The sequence below is a fragment of the Phoxinus phoxinus genome (assembly GCF_949152265.1).
Source record: "Phoxinus phoxinus genome assembly, chromosome: 15".
NCBI lineage: Eukaryota > Metazoa > Chordata > Actinopteri > Cypriniformes > Leuciscidae > Phoxinus > Phoxinus phoxinus.
The window spans coordinates 17,136,668-17,153,345 of NC_136890.1; the positions used below are offsets into that span (position 1 = coordinate 17,136,668).

General features: G+C 37.6%; 1 protein-coding gene across 4 annotated transcripts in view; it reads left to right on the plus strand.

Annotated features, from left to right (window-relative positions):
* The window catches only part of ralgps1 (Ral GEF with PH domain and SH3 binding motif 1), a 114,712-nt gene extending 103,909 nt beyond the window's left edge, over positions 1-10,803 (plus strand). For 2 of the 4 annotated variants that reach the window (XM_079637082.1, XM_079637081.1), the window contains 9 exons: positions 206-332; positions 1,184-1,338; positions 1,688-1,736; positions 2,002-2,082; positions 2,274-2,379; positions 3,425-3,517; positions 5,484-5,589; positions 8,233-8,324; positions 8,408-10,803. In XM_079637082.1, the coding sequence (XP_079493208.1) occupies positions 206-332; positions 1,184-1,338; positions 1,688-1,736; positions 2,002-2,082; positions 2,274-2,379; positions 3,425-3,517; positions 5,484-5,589; positions 8,233-8,324; positions 8,408-8,437 (839 nt within the window). In that variant the 3' untranslated portion in view covers positions 8,438-10,803. Of the gene's footprint in view, positions 1-205; positions 333-1,183; positions 1,339-1,687; positions 1,737-2,001; positions 2,083-2,273; positions 2,380-3,424; positions 3,518-5,483; positions 5,590-8,232; positions 8,325-8,407 lie in introns of those variants that run through there. The other 2 variants (XM_079637083.1, XM_079637084.1) reach the window with 2 other exon arrangements.
* Positions 10,804-16,678: the final 5,875 nt, after the last annotated feature.

The following is a 16,678-nucleotide window of genomic DNA, read 5'->3' on the forward strand; positions in this document are numbered from 1 at the left end:
GTGTGTGTGTGTGTGTTCAGGTATGCCCTACATTATGGGAACAAAATTACCACACAACTGAAAAAAGGAAAAAATGCAGAACGTTTTCTGTGATGGGGTTTATGGTTGGGGGATAGAATTTACCGTTTGTACAGTATAAAAATCATCATGTCTATGGAAAGTCCCCATAAAACATGAAACCGTGTGTGTGCATGTGTGTGTACAGGACCCTCAGAAGTGTATAACCTCAGTCGGTATAACCGACGACCGACCTGTCCTGATACATCAGTGGTTGCCCACCTCCCAACACCACCCCCTGCCCGACACAGAAAGAGCCACAGTCTGGGGAATAAGTAAGTAGCACAGTACATTGTGTGAAAAGTTTACCAATCACAACACAAGAAATTAAAATAAATAAAAAAGAATATAACTTTGCTCTGAAATGGAGATAAAAAGCAGTTGCCTTTAACCTTTTTAAAATGTAGCATAGTTGTAAAAAGAGTACTTATTACAGAAATGATATACTGAATATACATGTAAGTGTGAAATGAATGTAATGTTTTCAGACACAATGAAATAAGAATGTATTATATTTTAAATTTATATTAAATACAATTAGCTGAACTGTAGTGTGCTTTTTTACCCACTTATGCACATCTTTATATGTAATTTCACAGTTCTATTTTCTTTGGAAATATGGTTTAAGTTTACTAATGAATGTACTGATGAGCATTTATGGTAAACTAAAATATGATTTGATGTCATTTCTATTGAAACTTGTCGAGTATTTGAATTAAGTTGCATTTTAGTGCTTTTCAAATAGGCTATGTTAACTTTAAATGTAATGTAACACACTACAGTTAAACCTATAATCAAGTAGCTTGTATGTGTTTTAGTATGTTAGTCAACACATCAAAATAAGTGTATTTTTTTTTTAAAGAATGACAAAAGAGTAAAACAATGATTTAAAACTTTTAATTTGACATTTTTACAAAGTGCACTTTTTTAACGAGTACTTAATTGTGTTAAGAAACATAGTCATAAAAGTGTACTCTCTTCAGGTACACTTAAGTGGCCATTTATTTCATTATTATTATATTATCTGCAAGTACACATTCAATACAACTGCACAGCTTTTTCACAAGGGAACACATTTCTTAATCTGACTGCCTCTCTCTGTTTCACTTCACCCGTCTCGTCACAGTATGATGTGCCAGTTTGGTGTAGTGGAGAGTAAAAGTGCGACATTTCCTGCAAAAGAAAAGGCTCGACACCTACTGGATGACAGCTTCTTAGAGTCTCACAGTCCTGTCAGAAACCACACACATGATTCAGTATTTACCAACGGCATCTCACTGGGTACTGCAGTTTATTCCTATTGTACACACTCTCAGTCTTTGTTCCACTAACACAGGATTAGTGCAAGGATTTCTGTGTCCTAATTTAGGAGTGTTCCACCATTACCACCATCAAATATCACTGCTGTGTTGGAATTGTGTTTGTCTTTGATTTTTTTCACCACTAGATGGGAGTTGGTGTTCAAGATTTTGTGCAGTGGGTTTTTAAAAAAATCATTTATTCCTAAATAGACCTGTCATCTTCATTGTGGATTTTTTTTTCTGTTACCACCTTTCATAAATTTATTTTAAGAAAAAAAGATAATGAGTTTGTTTTTCTTGACATTCATCTTTTCTCTGTCCCTCTCCAGGCAGTAGAGAGAGCTCTTTTAGTGATGAATTATCAAGTACTGTTGAGAGGTAAGGCTAATTAAACATTATTATTCATTAGAATACAATATAATATAGATTGCAATTAGTGTTTTCTGTTTTGGTGTGTGTGTGTGTGTGTGTGTGTGCGTGCGTGCGTGCGTGCGGTTTGTCCTTTTTCCCTGTTAAAGTTCTACACATTTGCTGTTTTATGTAGCAATGTTCAGAATGTCAGCTGTCAACATGTTTGCTATTTATCTGTGACTATTTTCTTAATACAAATGAAAAACACATCCCTCCTCCTGATCACTTTCAGAGGCCGTATGTACGCAACACTTGGTCCAAACTGGCGAGTCCCAATCTGTAACTCTCCTAGAAGCAGAAGTTATATTTATAGGTAGGAAACCTTATAGCTGTTAATTATGTGTCCATAAAGCACATGACTAAGATGCATACTATTGTCTTGTTATGTATTCAAATGTCTTTCTAGCGTACAACTGACTTTTTTTCCAATTGATTTGCATATCCTCATTACATCATGCTTGGGCATAACATGAAGTAAATATGATCATGTCACTTCCTCGTCAGCACCCCAGGGTCCGTATCGAGCTATGAATGCAGTTCTTTGAGCAGCATAACCATTGAAGGACCCCTGCGGAGAAAGACACTGATGAAGGAGGGTAAAAAACCAACTGTAAGTGTGCAGTCGAATTGATCTGTAAAATTTCAAACATCAAACATGACCAGGTATTTTATATCCCATATCCCAATTATGACCAGTAAGTTAACCTTATTGAAACTATTAGATTAGACATAACTTTGATGAATTTGTACATCACTCATTTCATTTCTTATAAAGGTAAGTTTATTGTCAGTTTAAATGTGACATTTATTGTAGAAATCATATAGATGTGTTTTTGGTTTGAGGCTTTTACCCACTGAGGAGTTTTTAACTCTGTGATATGCAAATGACTATTTAGTTGGTTAGCTGGCCTGCGTCTGTGTGGTGTGTGGATAAGGCGTTGCCCAAGTGTCTTTTATCATAGCACACAGAATGTTTTTCCAAATCTGAATGAGCCTAGCTAAACCCTGATAACCTTAAGTACTTCAAAATCTTGACATGAAAGAATGAAACAGGAACTGATATTTGAAACTGGTCATTTCAGGCACTTTCAACATAATGTTCAACATCTACATTTACAATAAATCTTTGGGTAGAATATCCTGTCATTTACCAGATTTAATGTCCAAGAAAACATGACACTTATTGGGTTCAATTTTAAGGATGCAGTGATCATACCTGTCCAGAAAGTTCTGATAGAGTGAGACAAAAAAAAAAAGTTGCATTTTACATCAAAACGACAAGGCACAAGTACTTGCAAAGTACAAAACGTAATACCTTGTTTCAGAAAGTATGCATTAAATTGATCAAAAGTGATAGTAAAGACTTTTACATTGTTACAAAAGATTTCTAATCCTGAAAAATATGCATCAAAATATGGCTCGGGTACTTGGTCACTTTACATGCTATTAAATCCATTACAAACGGCAGAATCCATGTCTTTGGAAAATGCTTGAACTACACTTTAGAAGTCTAAGTTTAAATGGGTCTGTCTTGGTTATTAGTAAATAACTAAAGGAATAAAGATGGATATGTGGTCATTATAATACAATAGTATTGTCTGTTAGAGTTAATAGAGAAGAGCACTTAATCTGCACTCTTGTTTTCTTTACGCCAGCTCTCATCCTGGAAGCGCTACTGGATTGTCCTATCCGGCTCCATTCTCATCTATTTTGGTTCTAAAGCTCTAAGAGCAAATGAGCGAAGACATGTAAGTGATTCATTATTCCTTCAATTTCAATTCAGTTCAATTCAGTTCTGTTCAATTCACATTTTTTTTGTATAGCTCTTTTTAAAATACATATTGTTTCAAAGCAGCTTTACAGAAAATGCCTACATTACAATTTAGAGTGATATGTTATCAAGAGCTTTATTTACAGTTGTGGTCAGAATTATTGGCACCCATGATAAATACTGTATGATCAAAGATGGCTGTAAAAAATAAATATGCATTTTGTATTGTTTATGTAAATCGCTAAAATCTAGCCTTTCGTTGAAGTGAAAGAATTGAAAGTGGGGGGTAAATCACATTATGAAATGCTTTTCTCCAAAACACGTTGGCCATAGTTATTGGCACCCTTTTATTAAATAGTTTTTGCAACCTCCTTTTGCCAAGATAACAGCTTTGAGTCTTCTTCTATAATGCCTGTTGAGTTTGGAGAACACATGACCAGAGATCAGAGACCATACCTCCATACAGAATCTCTCTTGTGCTTATTCTCCTCAGTTCATCCAACTCATTTTCTATTGGGTTCTGGTCATGGAACTATGATGGCCATCGCAGATGCTTGGTTTTGTGCTCAGTGACACATTTTTGTGTTGATTTTGATGTTTATTTTGGATCGTTGTCCTGATTAAAGATCCAACCACAGCCCATTATAACATTTCTAGCAGAAGTGGTCAGGTTTTGATTTTTTTTATTTGTTGGTGTTTTGCTAGAATCCATGATGCCATGTATCTGAACTAGATGTCCAGGGCCTCCAGCAAAAAATAGGCCCACAACATTAAAGATTCAGCAATATATTTAACCGTAGGCATGGGTTACTTTTTATCCCTGTTTGCACCAAACCCATCTGGTGGGTTTGCTGCCAAAAAGCTCTTTGTTTTGTTTAATCTGACCATAGAAGCTGTTCCCAAGTTCCAGTCGTGTCTGACAACTGAATTTGCTGGAGTTTGTTTTTGGAGGTGTATGTGCTGATGTGTAGGGGTTGTTTGTTTAAAAAAAATGTAAGGCTTTCTGACCCCCATGACTCAAGTAATCTCTGCAATTCTCCATCTATGATCCTTGAAGAGTCTTTGGCCACTCAAACTTTCCTCCTCACCGTCCGTTAAGGCAATATAGACACACGTCCTCTTCCAGGCAGATCTGTAGCATCTTTAGTTGATTGGAACTTCTTAATTATTGCCCTGATGGTGGAAATCTTCTTAAGCTATTTTCTTACAGACACTTTCTATTTTGTGAAGCTCAACAATCTTTTGCTGCACGTCAGAACTATAATCTTTGGGTGATGAATGATTTAGGGAATTTGGCCTTTGTGTTTCCTCATATTGATACTCCTGTGGAGTCATAGCTAGACAATTTTATGTTCCAAGTCACCCTGGTGTGTTAAAAAAATTACATATTAATGGGAATAAACTTCAGAGATATTTTCCTCGTAAAAAAATATTGGGGTGCCAATAATTATGGCCAATATGTTTTGGAGACAAACATTTATTTCATAATGTGATTTCCCCCCCACTTTCAATTCAAGGATGAACAATGCAGATATATTTGTACAACCATCTTTGATCATATTTACCAGGGGTGCCAATAATTCTGACCACAACTGTATGAGCATCTAAGCCATTATTTAGACTTTACATTGTCAAATAATCAAATAATATGTAGCCTATTATCATGCTAATTAAAACAATTAAATTATTTTAACCAAACTGATTTAATTAAGTTGGGAAGGGGTTTGTCTGTTTGACACGACCAATGGGAGACGGGGAAGTTTGAAAACAGTCATTATTTTATTTACACACTTTAAGAACGTAATTTAAATAAATTATGGTCAACCTAACTGTATTTGGAAAAAATATCGGTGTTACTACTTCAAATTTAAACTTAAATTAAGTTTACATTTAAATGAACTTCTTTGCATAACCTCTTCGTAATTGTGGCATTTTATCTCAAGTTTAAATCCAGGCCATGTAAAAAGATCACGCTGACAGGTTGGATTGTGGTGCTGCCAGAAAACCCTGAACATCCAAATATTTTCCAGCTCACTGATCCTGAAAGAGGTACTGTAACTCGTCTAGTCACTAATGAACATTGAATACGTGTCATTTAAAATATAATTCTTCAGTTTACATTAACTAATTACATTAGTTAATGCACTGTGAACTAACATGAACAAACAATGCACGACTATATTATTATTTACTAACATTAAAAAAGATTAATAAATACAGTAATAAATGTATTGCTCATTGTTAGTTAATGTTAGTTAATACATTAACTAATGATAACAAATGAGACCTTATTGTAAAGTGTTACCGCTATTATTATTATTTTTGCTTCATACTACATACAAATGTTAGTCAAAATGTGGTTGTTAAGTGAAGTTCAGAATGAATGTTTAGATCTGATGATTGCAGTGGTGGAAAGAGTAAAAGCACCATTACATTCCAAAAAATGTAGTGTGAGTAGACTAAAAAGTACTTGTCCAAAAAAACTACTTGAGTAAGAGTAAAAAAGTAACTTATTTTAAAGTACTCATGAGTAGTGAGTACTGAGCTGCGGATTCTACCCCCTTATAGTAAACACTGTACACTACAATTATAAAGTTTAGAAAATATTGTACATACTGTAATTTACATTTTATATTTTGTTGTTTGTCAGAAAGATTGATGCTATCTATCGTCCATCTTTTTTAAATGCGTCAAAACAACATGGAAAGACTAGTACAGAGATGAGACAATGAACGAGTTATTCTCAGTACACTATCACCATTTAAATCATATTGTTTGAAAAAAAAGTTTTTAGGTTTAAAGCCACTGAGCCGGAGCATGCTCTTGTTGCACATAAAATATCAATGTTTGGAACAGTGCAAAGAATTCAAAAACCTTTAGAAACTCATACGAGAGTTCAGCATCACACTAAATAGAGAGATTAAAAAGACCCAATCTCTCCAAACCGGTACCAGTTTTAGTGTTTTGATAGAGAAATAAGAATCACTGATATTATCCGTTTACTTCACCTAATGCACTGAAAAAAGGCTAAGATAGTGAGCTAATAACACTAATTGCATGACATTAAATATGTTAATATAAATGCACATTATTCTAGAAGGGGTTAGGACCGAAGCATTCTTGTTCAGCACTGAGGTGAACTGGATACCCCTGAACTTGGGACGCCGGGCGAACTGAATCGCAAAGCCGAGTCTGATGGTGCGAATGAGCCAGCGAGACTGTCTGGGAAGCGCTAGCCAGGCCTCCAGAGGTCATACAAGTGGGGTCAGAGGGACCACAGATGTACCTGAAGAGGGGCAGCGAGGTAGGGCACAGGGGCCCGACCCAGAAAGCAGAGCGTCCCGAAGTGGGGTCTGAGTGTGCGGTGCAACACTGTCCTGGCTCCATGGTTTGGCTGTGCGTGAGAAGACATCTCGTCCTCGAACCGCATACTGTTGCTAGCTGGCGATAGAAAAGGGATATGAGAGTGCCAAGGCATAGCGTCGCACACTGCCGTCCGCCCCCATCTTGGGACCCAGAGATAGAGGAAACTCAGGAGCGGCGCTTGGCCTGCCGCTTGGAGGATCTGGCAGGGACTGTGCCGCTATCCTGCAGCCGTCTCCGCGCTGCGGCTTGGCTGGAGGCTGCTGCTGTGGCCGTGCAGGAGCGGAGGTGGAAGCCGCTAGGCCGCCCTCGGCAACGCGCAGGCGGGGGAGCTGTAGCTCTCGACCGCATCACCAAAGAGGCCAGCCTGGGAGATTGGGGAGTAGAGAAATTGATATTTGTCGGTCTCACTCATATCTGCCGCATTCCTCCAGGGGGATCTCCACGTACCCCTTGTCCTCTCCACTTTATGATATGTCAGTGCAAGTTGCTGTCATGGATACACCTAACGACACAACCCAACCAGCATCAACTCAGTACACCTGGTCATCATCCCCTGAATACTGATGACTCACCACCTGCACGGCAGCACGAACTCACCACACTGCAAACAGGATTTAAGCTTCAGTTTCTCCATTGTTCTCTGGTATCTTCAATCGACCCATGTGACTCACCCGGTTCCTCGGGCTTCCCGTGTGCTCGCAGCAAGTATACTCTAGTGTATCATGAACTACTCTCCTCTGTGTATTTACAAGCAGCCATTGTGTGCGACGGTGCTTCAGGATCCTCCAGTCTGATTCCCTGAGTTCTTCTGTGCATCTACGGACCTTGTATCTCCTGCATTCAAGTTGGAAGTTAATTCAAGTTCGAAGTGCAATTGTGTCTGCCTTCAAGTCCTGTTAATCTTCAAGTCTACTTCTGAATTCATAATATTCAAGAGACTGTTTATGTTCCAGTTATTCCCTGTTTCCCGTTTTCTGTTCTGTGTGAATCTCGAAGCCTTCTAGAGGATTGGATATTGCAACAGGTGTCTAACTAAAATGTTAACTGCATTCCTTGTGTCCTCATCCTTCTAGTAGTGTGGCAGTTGCTTTCAGTTAAAACCATACTTTATTTAACTAGCCTTTGGGGAGGAAACCTGCATGGCAATCACACACCGAATATACACAAAAGTGATGAACTATCTTCCAGGAAAGAAATGAGTCATTGCTACAATAAAATGTATTCAAGAAATGACTTTTTGGCTCTATTAATGGGAGATTTGCAATGTCACACAACTTCATCTGAATAAACTCATGCAAGTTTGTTTGTTTTAATCTGTGGATTCAGGCAATGTTTACAAGTTCCAGACTGGATCACGTTTCTCTGCGATTATCTGGCACAGACATCTAGCCGAGGCTTGCAGGAGTACAAGACCGCAGGTAAGTGTGTTCTCGTATTTAAAAAAAAAAAAAAGTTGTGTAATTAACAAGCAATTCAAGGAATATCACATTGTTTTCCGCAGATACCAGCAAACCTCATGTCCTTTGAATAGCTGCTTTTTGGAAAGTGGGAAACAAATGAGAGGAACAAACCTAATGGAGAAAGACATTAGAGTAGAAGAGTTTGTGCGAAGGTGATGTTCATGTTAAGACTGAAAGGCCTGACATATTTGGAAATGTGGCAGCTGTATCTGGTGAAAAAGTCTAAAATTCTTTCAAACATTGTAGACACGGCTGTATCGAGAGGATGGTCTTGTCTCGAGTAGAAGGTTTGGTAATTCTTTATTTTACAGTGTCCTTGTAAACGTTACATGCAATTACTATAGTAATAACTTTAAATTATGCATATTTATATGCAACTAAACCAAACCCGAATCCTACCCCTAACCCTATAGTAAGTACACATAGTTAATTAATATTAATCAGTACTTAAATCTATAATTACACTGAAACAATGACACCTTAAAATAAAGTGTAACCTAATTTGTTAACATCAGTTAATGCATTAGGTTTCATGAACTAACAATAAACAACAATTTTGATAGCATGTATTCATCTAGGTTATTGTTTGTTTATAAATATACTATTCATTGTTAATTCATGTTTGTTCATAATTCATTTTTTTTATTTATACAATAATCTATGACTGCTGTTAACAAATTGAAACCTTATTGTTAGTTTTACCTGACAAACCTAAGGTACATGTGAAATGTTGTAAATGACATGTATAAAATAACTTTGTCTAATAGATGTCTTCATGTGATTAAGTGCCAAAATTATGACCTTTGTATTGTTAAATCTCCTAGAATTATGTTCCATTCATGTTAGATGTTAGAGCAAAAGTGAAATCCCTGGACAATGAGCATAGGCACATAACTTGTCTACTACATACATCAAATAGTAATGAAAATAGATAACAATAAAAATAGATAACACTGTAGAGAGCTCACAGTTGTCTCATTTTCCTGTTGGTAAAATAAAGATTTGTTTAAAGTGCCCCTATTATGCAATTTTAAAGGTTTCTAATTTTGTTTTAGACATCTCCTGGATTAAGGTTTACTTGCATCAAAGGTAAAAAAACACTTGTTTCATTGTTACATGTAGCAAAGTAAGTGAGACTGGCATTGCTGATGACTCGTTTCAGCAGTTCAGAACCATTTCTTTCTTTTAGGAGACAATAACTTTAGTTGTCATGCACTTTGATCTTTAAAACTTTGCATACCTTTTACATTAACAAACAGCTATATTACACACTACATGAAATGATAGGGGCACTTTAATGATAAGGGAATTGTAACTCAATGGAATTTAAGTGGCAAATGTGGATCAATAAATGTAATGTCACACGGGTATCAGTAAATAAGTGCCAGTGTTAACTTGGTGTAGTTCAACTCAAGGTTCTGTAGCAGATTTATGGAGAAAAACATTAGTGATGTCTTGACATCATAAAGTGGGCAGGACCCAGAAACTATATACGTAGGTATGGATACTGTTTAGGTTTTATAGACATAATGTTGTAAAATAAAGTCCCGGGAGACTGAAGGGATGCAACTGTTCTGGTCAGAGCAGATGATGGGTTGAATGGTGGATAATGTATTCTTTGGGGAAACAACAATGATGTTTTGAGTGTTTGTTCAGTTTTGGTTATTTCTTACTTTCTTTAAATGGAATACATCAAAAGGCGTGTATAAATTGTAAAGTTCTTTGCAAAGTCTAGTATTTTGCACAGTCACAAATTTTTATAAGGCGCAGGAATGAGACTCATTCCTCCTTAAATGTGATATTAAGGCACTGAATATGAAGTGTAGAAGGCTTTGTATATTGCAAATTGCAAAAGAAGATTATAATTTGTTTGATATCCTGTAAGATCTCTGGAACATGCATGGATGGTTTGGACTAACTCACAGGTTTTTGTCACTTCAGTATCAGTATACATGTGTAAACACATTATTGAGACATGACAACTAAAAAACTGTGAATCGTGCTTTAACTCTTTACACAGTACCATTGGCTAACCTCAAGAGCCAAGACAACTACAACATGTGATAAAGCCAATAGATGGAATGCTGCACAGGTTTTGTTGGTTTTCCATCACGCAAGCAACCATTTCAGCTGTGACTGACTGAACTATGTTAGATAGTGCGTCTGCACGGATGTTCTCAACAAGTATTGCTAAGTGGTTGCTACCTCCGCTTTGTTTTTTGTTTTTTTTTATTACCATCTGAAAGTTCACATATATTTCTGTATCTTTATGTCCTCTGCTCATGGAGGAGTTTGGATGTTTGACTGTTCTGCTCAGTTCTCACAATGTGATGTCACTGAATCTTTATATGGTCTATAATCTGAACATATAGACCTTTTACTAACTCGATACTTTTTGTGTTTGGTGTTTTGTCTTTATGGAAATATATGCTTAATGAAAAAAAAATGGTATGGTTTGACTTATTTCACACTTGCATGCCACAATCCAGTAATATCTTTATCATTGTGATATGGTCTACAGAAGTGGGGGAACTTTTATTTCACATTTAATAAGTGTTACTTATTGCATTTCAGCTGTGTTTCCTGAATATTTAGAGCTACAAACAACTTGTGACTTGTCTGTGATTTGGATGTTTGTTTGTTTTTTTGTTTTTTTTTCTGTATGTGTTTGTCTGTCATATATATTTCTAATTTATCCTGTGTGGTTCTCATTACTTCTCATTTCAGGGCAGATAATAATGTGGTCATTGGTGGACATTGTTCTAAAAAAATGTTAGTCTTTAAAGGACCCATTTTTTGTGTGTTTTTGAAGCTTTGATTGTGTTTACAGTGTGCAATATAACATGTATTCATGTTTCGCGTGTAAAAAAAACTCCTTAGAAGAGGAACGAGTACTGCGTCGAAAGACGCTACGGGAAAGATTATTTCTCGAGATATTGAAGCCAAAAATGAATCCTTAATTTTGTATTAATGTAAAACGCTTTGCAGCAGCATACAGCCTCAGGCGGAGCAGCTTGCGCGCCTATTGGCTGCTCTGCGGCAAAAGCAGCAGCCTATGCGAGGCCTCTCATGACGCTTGACCCAATGGCGTCATGTCCCGCCAGAACGGGCATGGCCTAGGCCTACAATTATCCGAGCACGGCTGTCATAGTCTGATTTTCATCACCGAAGCGACGCAGAGTATGATGCAGGCACGGCACAGAGACACAGTACTTGTTCCTCTTCTAGAGAGAACCGAGGTTATGTTAGTAACCGAGTACATTCTCTTACGAGAGTTCTCTCGTACTGCATCGAAAGACGCTACGGGAACCCAGTGTAAAACGCCGTGCATGCTGAGACCCGACACCAGACACCCAAGGGCGCGTGCGCCCGGGGCACACATAGTGTATGATCACCAGAAAAAACTCACACAGAGTTCCAGGAAAGAGAGGCTAGAATAGCATCATTCCTTTTTAATTAGTGCACCAGAACAGGTCACATTTCCAGTTGTGTGGTAATTTTGTTCCCATAATGTTGGGCATACCTGAACACACACGCGCATCCTCACACACACGCACATGCACATGCACACGCACACACACTCCGTATCAAGGTCTCCTTGCTTGTTAAAACATTGAAGCTACATTGAAACATAGATCGCTAGATTGTAGCTGCATTTGTAAAGCCTGTTCCTGTTCTGTTCAAAACAAACAACCACAAAATGCTTACTAGGCACCAATTAAAGTGTGTGGATAATTAGAAAAGCTCTGGCTCTCAGAAAGTTAACAGGAATAAAACATTTGCAAATAGTCCCATAGTTCCACTGCAGTAAGTTAGGCATCATGTCAAAGAGGACGGCTCAGTTTCTCGAATCAGCCACAGCTTTACTGGCCTGGTAAACAAGAATGTCACTCTGAAGTAGCAAAAAAAAGTGGACAGCCAGAGAAAATGTTCCCTGCAGTCATGTTTACAGGCCTTTTCCACTGTAAAGTTAAACCAGAGGGGGATGTGTGGCAAATTTGTAAATGGCTTTTGAGTATTAGGAGTATTATGTTAATCATGACATTCCCTACTGTCTTTTATAGTACATTAATAGGTCTCATAATGGGTAAGAAATGAAAACCTAAATGAAAACAGGATTTCTTTCCAACTAACAATCAGACGAGACAAGCTAAGTGATGCCAGTAGAGAGAGTGCATCATTACAGGCCTTTTAAACACTAGATATATAGGCCAGGAAAAGATAGTGGCCAACAGAGACTTCTCAAGAGTGGCAATGGACAATAATTAAGCGTAGCGTCAGTTCTGGCAGGTCACGTTAGTCAAGCTCGCATCAGCTGACTCTCAGCTGATCCACGTCTACCTATAGGAATATGACGCCTATCACCGTATACATATATAAGATCCTTCAGTATGATCAGCAGCCATGGCGTTTCTCAGGAGCGAATTACCCTCCTCCATCCCCAGCTCCTCTCGTCCAGTCAGTATTTGGCCAACTGATTCCCCTTGAATCAGACTAAGTTCTCAAATTATGTTGTACATTAAAATATTAACATCAATGATATCTGCAATACATTCATGTTGGTTCTGTTATGTTTCCCCTAAGAGGGGTTATTGCTGCTTTCCCTGCTCTTATCCATGCTAGGCTGCATGGATGCGCAGGGAGTTCTCGCCCAGAACAGAACCACACCGCCAATCCAAACTGTATGCTAATTGTCAGTACGACCGATTGATTGACACACTTACTGTCCAATGATTCTAGGTGGTCTTGAAAATGATTGGCTGGAGTTTTTCGAGTTCTGCCCGTTCCACAGATGATTAAATTGCTTAATATTCATTGTTAATTCATGTTTGTTCATAATTCATTTTTTTTATTTATACAATAATATATGACTGCTGTTAACAAATTGAAACCTTATTGTTAGTTTTACCTGACAAACCTAAGGTACATGTGAAATGTTGTAAATGACATGTATAAAATAACTTTGTCTAATAGATGTCTTCATGTGATTAAGTGCCAAAATTATGACCTTTGTATTGTTAAATCTCCTAGAATTATGTTCCATTCATGTTAGATGTTAGAGCAAAAGTGAAATCCCTGGACAATGAGCATAGGCACATAACTTGTCTACTACATATATCAAATAGTAATGACCGAAGAGGAAATAAAACAAAAATAGATAACACTGTAGAGACCTCACAGTTGTCTAATTTTCCTGTTGGTAAAATAAAGATTTGTTTAAAGTGCCCCTATTATGCAATTTTAAAGGTTTCTAATTTTGTTTTAGACATCTCCTGGATTAAGGTTTACTTGCATCAAAGGTAAAAAAACACTTGTTTCATTGTTACATGTAGCAAAGTAAGTGAGACTGGCATTGCTGATGACTCGTTTCAGCAGTTCAGAACCATTTCTTTCTTTTAGGAGACAATAACTTTAGTTGTCATGCACTTTGATCTTTAAAACTTTGCATACCTTTTACATTAACAAACAGCTATATTACACACTACATGAAATGATAGGGGCACTTGAAATTATGCTTGTAACAATGAATTTACTGTACCTGTGTTACATAAAGGGAATTGTAACTCAATGGAATTTAAGTGGCAAATGTGGATCAATAAATGTAATGTCACACGGGTATCAGTAAATAAGTGCCAGTGTTAACTTGGTGTAGTTCAACTCAAGGTTCTGTAGCAGATTTATGGAGAAAAACATTAGTGATGTCTTGACATCATAAAGTGGGCAGGACCCAGAAACTATATACGTAGGTATGGATGCTGTTTAGGTTTTATAGACATAATGTTGTAAAATAAAGTCCCGGGAGACTGAAGGGATGCAACTGTTCTGGTCAGAGCAGATGATGGGTTGAATGGTGGATAATGTATTCTTTGGGGAAACAACAATGATGTTTTGAGTGTTTGTTCAGTTTTGGTTATTTCTTACTTTCTTTAAATGGAATACATCAAAAGGCGTGTATAAATTGTAAAGTTCTTTGCAAAGTCTAGTATTTTGCACAGTCACAAATTTTTATAAGGCGCAGGAATGAGACTTATTCCTCCTTAAATGTGATATTAAGGCACTGAATATGAAGTGTAGAAGGCTTTGTATATTGCAAATTGCAAAAGAAGATTATAATTTGTTTGATATCCTGTAAGATCTCTGGAACATGCATGGATGGTTTGGACTAACTCACAGGTTTTTGTCACTTCAGTATCAGTATACATGTGTAAACACATTATTGAGACATGACAACTAAAAAACTGTGAATCGTGCTTTAACTCTTTACACAGTACCATTGGCTAACCTCAAGAGCCAAGACAACTACAACATGTGATAAAGACAATAGATGGAATGCTGCACAGGTTTTGTTGGTTTTCCATCACGCAAGCAACCATTTCAGCTGTGACTGACTGAACTATGTTAGATAGTGCGTCTGCACGGATGTTCTCAACAAGTATTGCTAAGTGGTTGCTACCTCCTCTTTGTTTTTTTGTTTTTTTTGTTTTTTTTATTACCATCTGAAAGTTCACATATATTTCTGTATCTTTATGTCCTCTGCTCATGGAGGAGTTTGGATGTTTGACTGTTCTGCTCAGTTCTCACAATGTGATGTCACTGAATCTTTATATGGTCTATAATCTGAACATATAGACCTTTTACTAACTCGATACTTTTTGTGTTTGGTGTTTTGTCTTTATGGAAATATATGCTTAATGAAAAAAAATGGTATGGTTTGACTTATTTCACACTTGCATGCCACAATCCAGTAATATCTTTATCATTGTGATATGGTCTACAGAAGTGGGGGAACTTTTATTTCACATTTAATAAGTGTTACTTATTGCATTTCAGCTGTGTTTCCTGAATATTTAGAGCTACAAACAACTTGTGACTTGTCTGTGATTTGGATGTTTGTTTTTTTTTTTGTTTTTTTTTCTGTATGTGTTTGTCTGTCATATATATTTCTAATTTATCCTGTGTGGTTCTCATTACTTCTCATTTCAGGGCAGATAATAATGTGGTCATTGGTGGACATTGTTCTAAAAAAATGTTAGTCTTTAAAGGTCCCATTTTTTGTGTGTTTTTGAAGCTTTGATTGTGTTTACAGTGTGCAATATAACATGTATTCATGTTTCGCGTGTAAAAAAAACTCCTTAGAAGAGGAACGAGTACTGCGTCGAAAGACGCTACGGGAAAGATTATTTCTCAAGATATTGAAGCCAAAAATGAATCCTTAATTTTGTATTAATGTAAAACGCTTTGCAGCAGCATACAGCCTCAGGCGGAGCAGCTTGCGCGCCTATTGGCTGCTCTGCGGCAAAAGCAGCAGCCTATGCAAGGCCTCTCATGACGCTTGACCCAATGGCGTCATGTCCCGCCAGAACGGGCATGGCCTAGGCCTACAATTATCCGAGCACGGCTGTCATAGTCTGATTTTCATCACCGAAGCGACGCAGAGTATGATGCAGGCACGGCACAGAGACACAGTACTTGTTCCTCTTCTAGAGAGAACCGAGGTTATGTTAGTAACCGAGTACATTCTCTTACGAGAGTTCTCTCGTACTGCATCGAAAGACGCTACGGGAACCCAGTGTAAAATGCCGTGCATGCTGAGACCCGACACCAGACACCCAAGGGCGCGTGCGCCCGGGGCACACATAGTGTATGATCACCAGAAAAAACTCACACAGAGTTCCAGGAAAGAGAGGCTAGAATAGCATCATTCCTTTTTAATTAGTGCACCAGAACAGGTCACATTTCCAGTTGTGTGGTAATTTTGTTCCCATAATGTTGGGCATACCTGAACACACACGCGCATCCTCACACACACGCACATGCACATGCACACGCACACACACTCCGTATCAAGGTCTCCTTGCTTGTTAAAACATTGAAGCTACATTGAAACATAGATCGCTAGATTGTAGCTGCATTTGTAAAGCCTGTTCCTGTTCTGTTCAAAACAAACAACCACAAAATGCTTACTAGGCACCAATTAAAGTGTGTGGATAATTAGAAAAGCTCTGGCTCTCAGAAAGTTAACAGGAATAAAACATTTGCAAATAGTCCCATAGTTCCACTGCAGTAAGTTAGGCATCATGTCAAAGAGGACGGCTCAGTTTCTCGAATCAGCCACAGCTTTACTGGCCTGGTAAACAAGAATGTCACTCTGAAGTAGCAAAAAAAAGTGGACAGCCAGTGAAAATGTTCCCTGCAGTCATGTTTACAGGCCTTTTCCACTGTAAAGTTAAACCAGAGGGGGATGTGTGGCAAATTTGTAAATGGCTTTTGAGTATTAGGAGTATTATGTTAATCATGACATTCCCTACTGT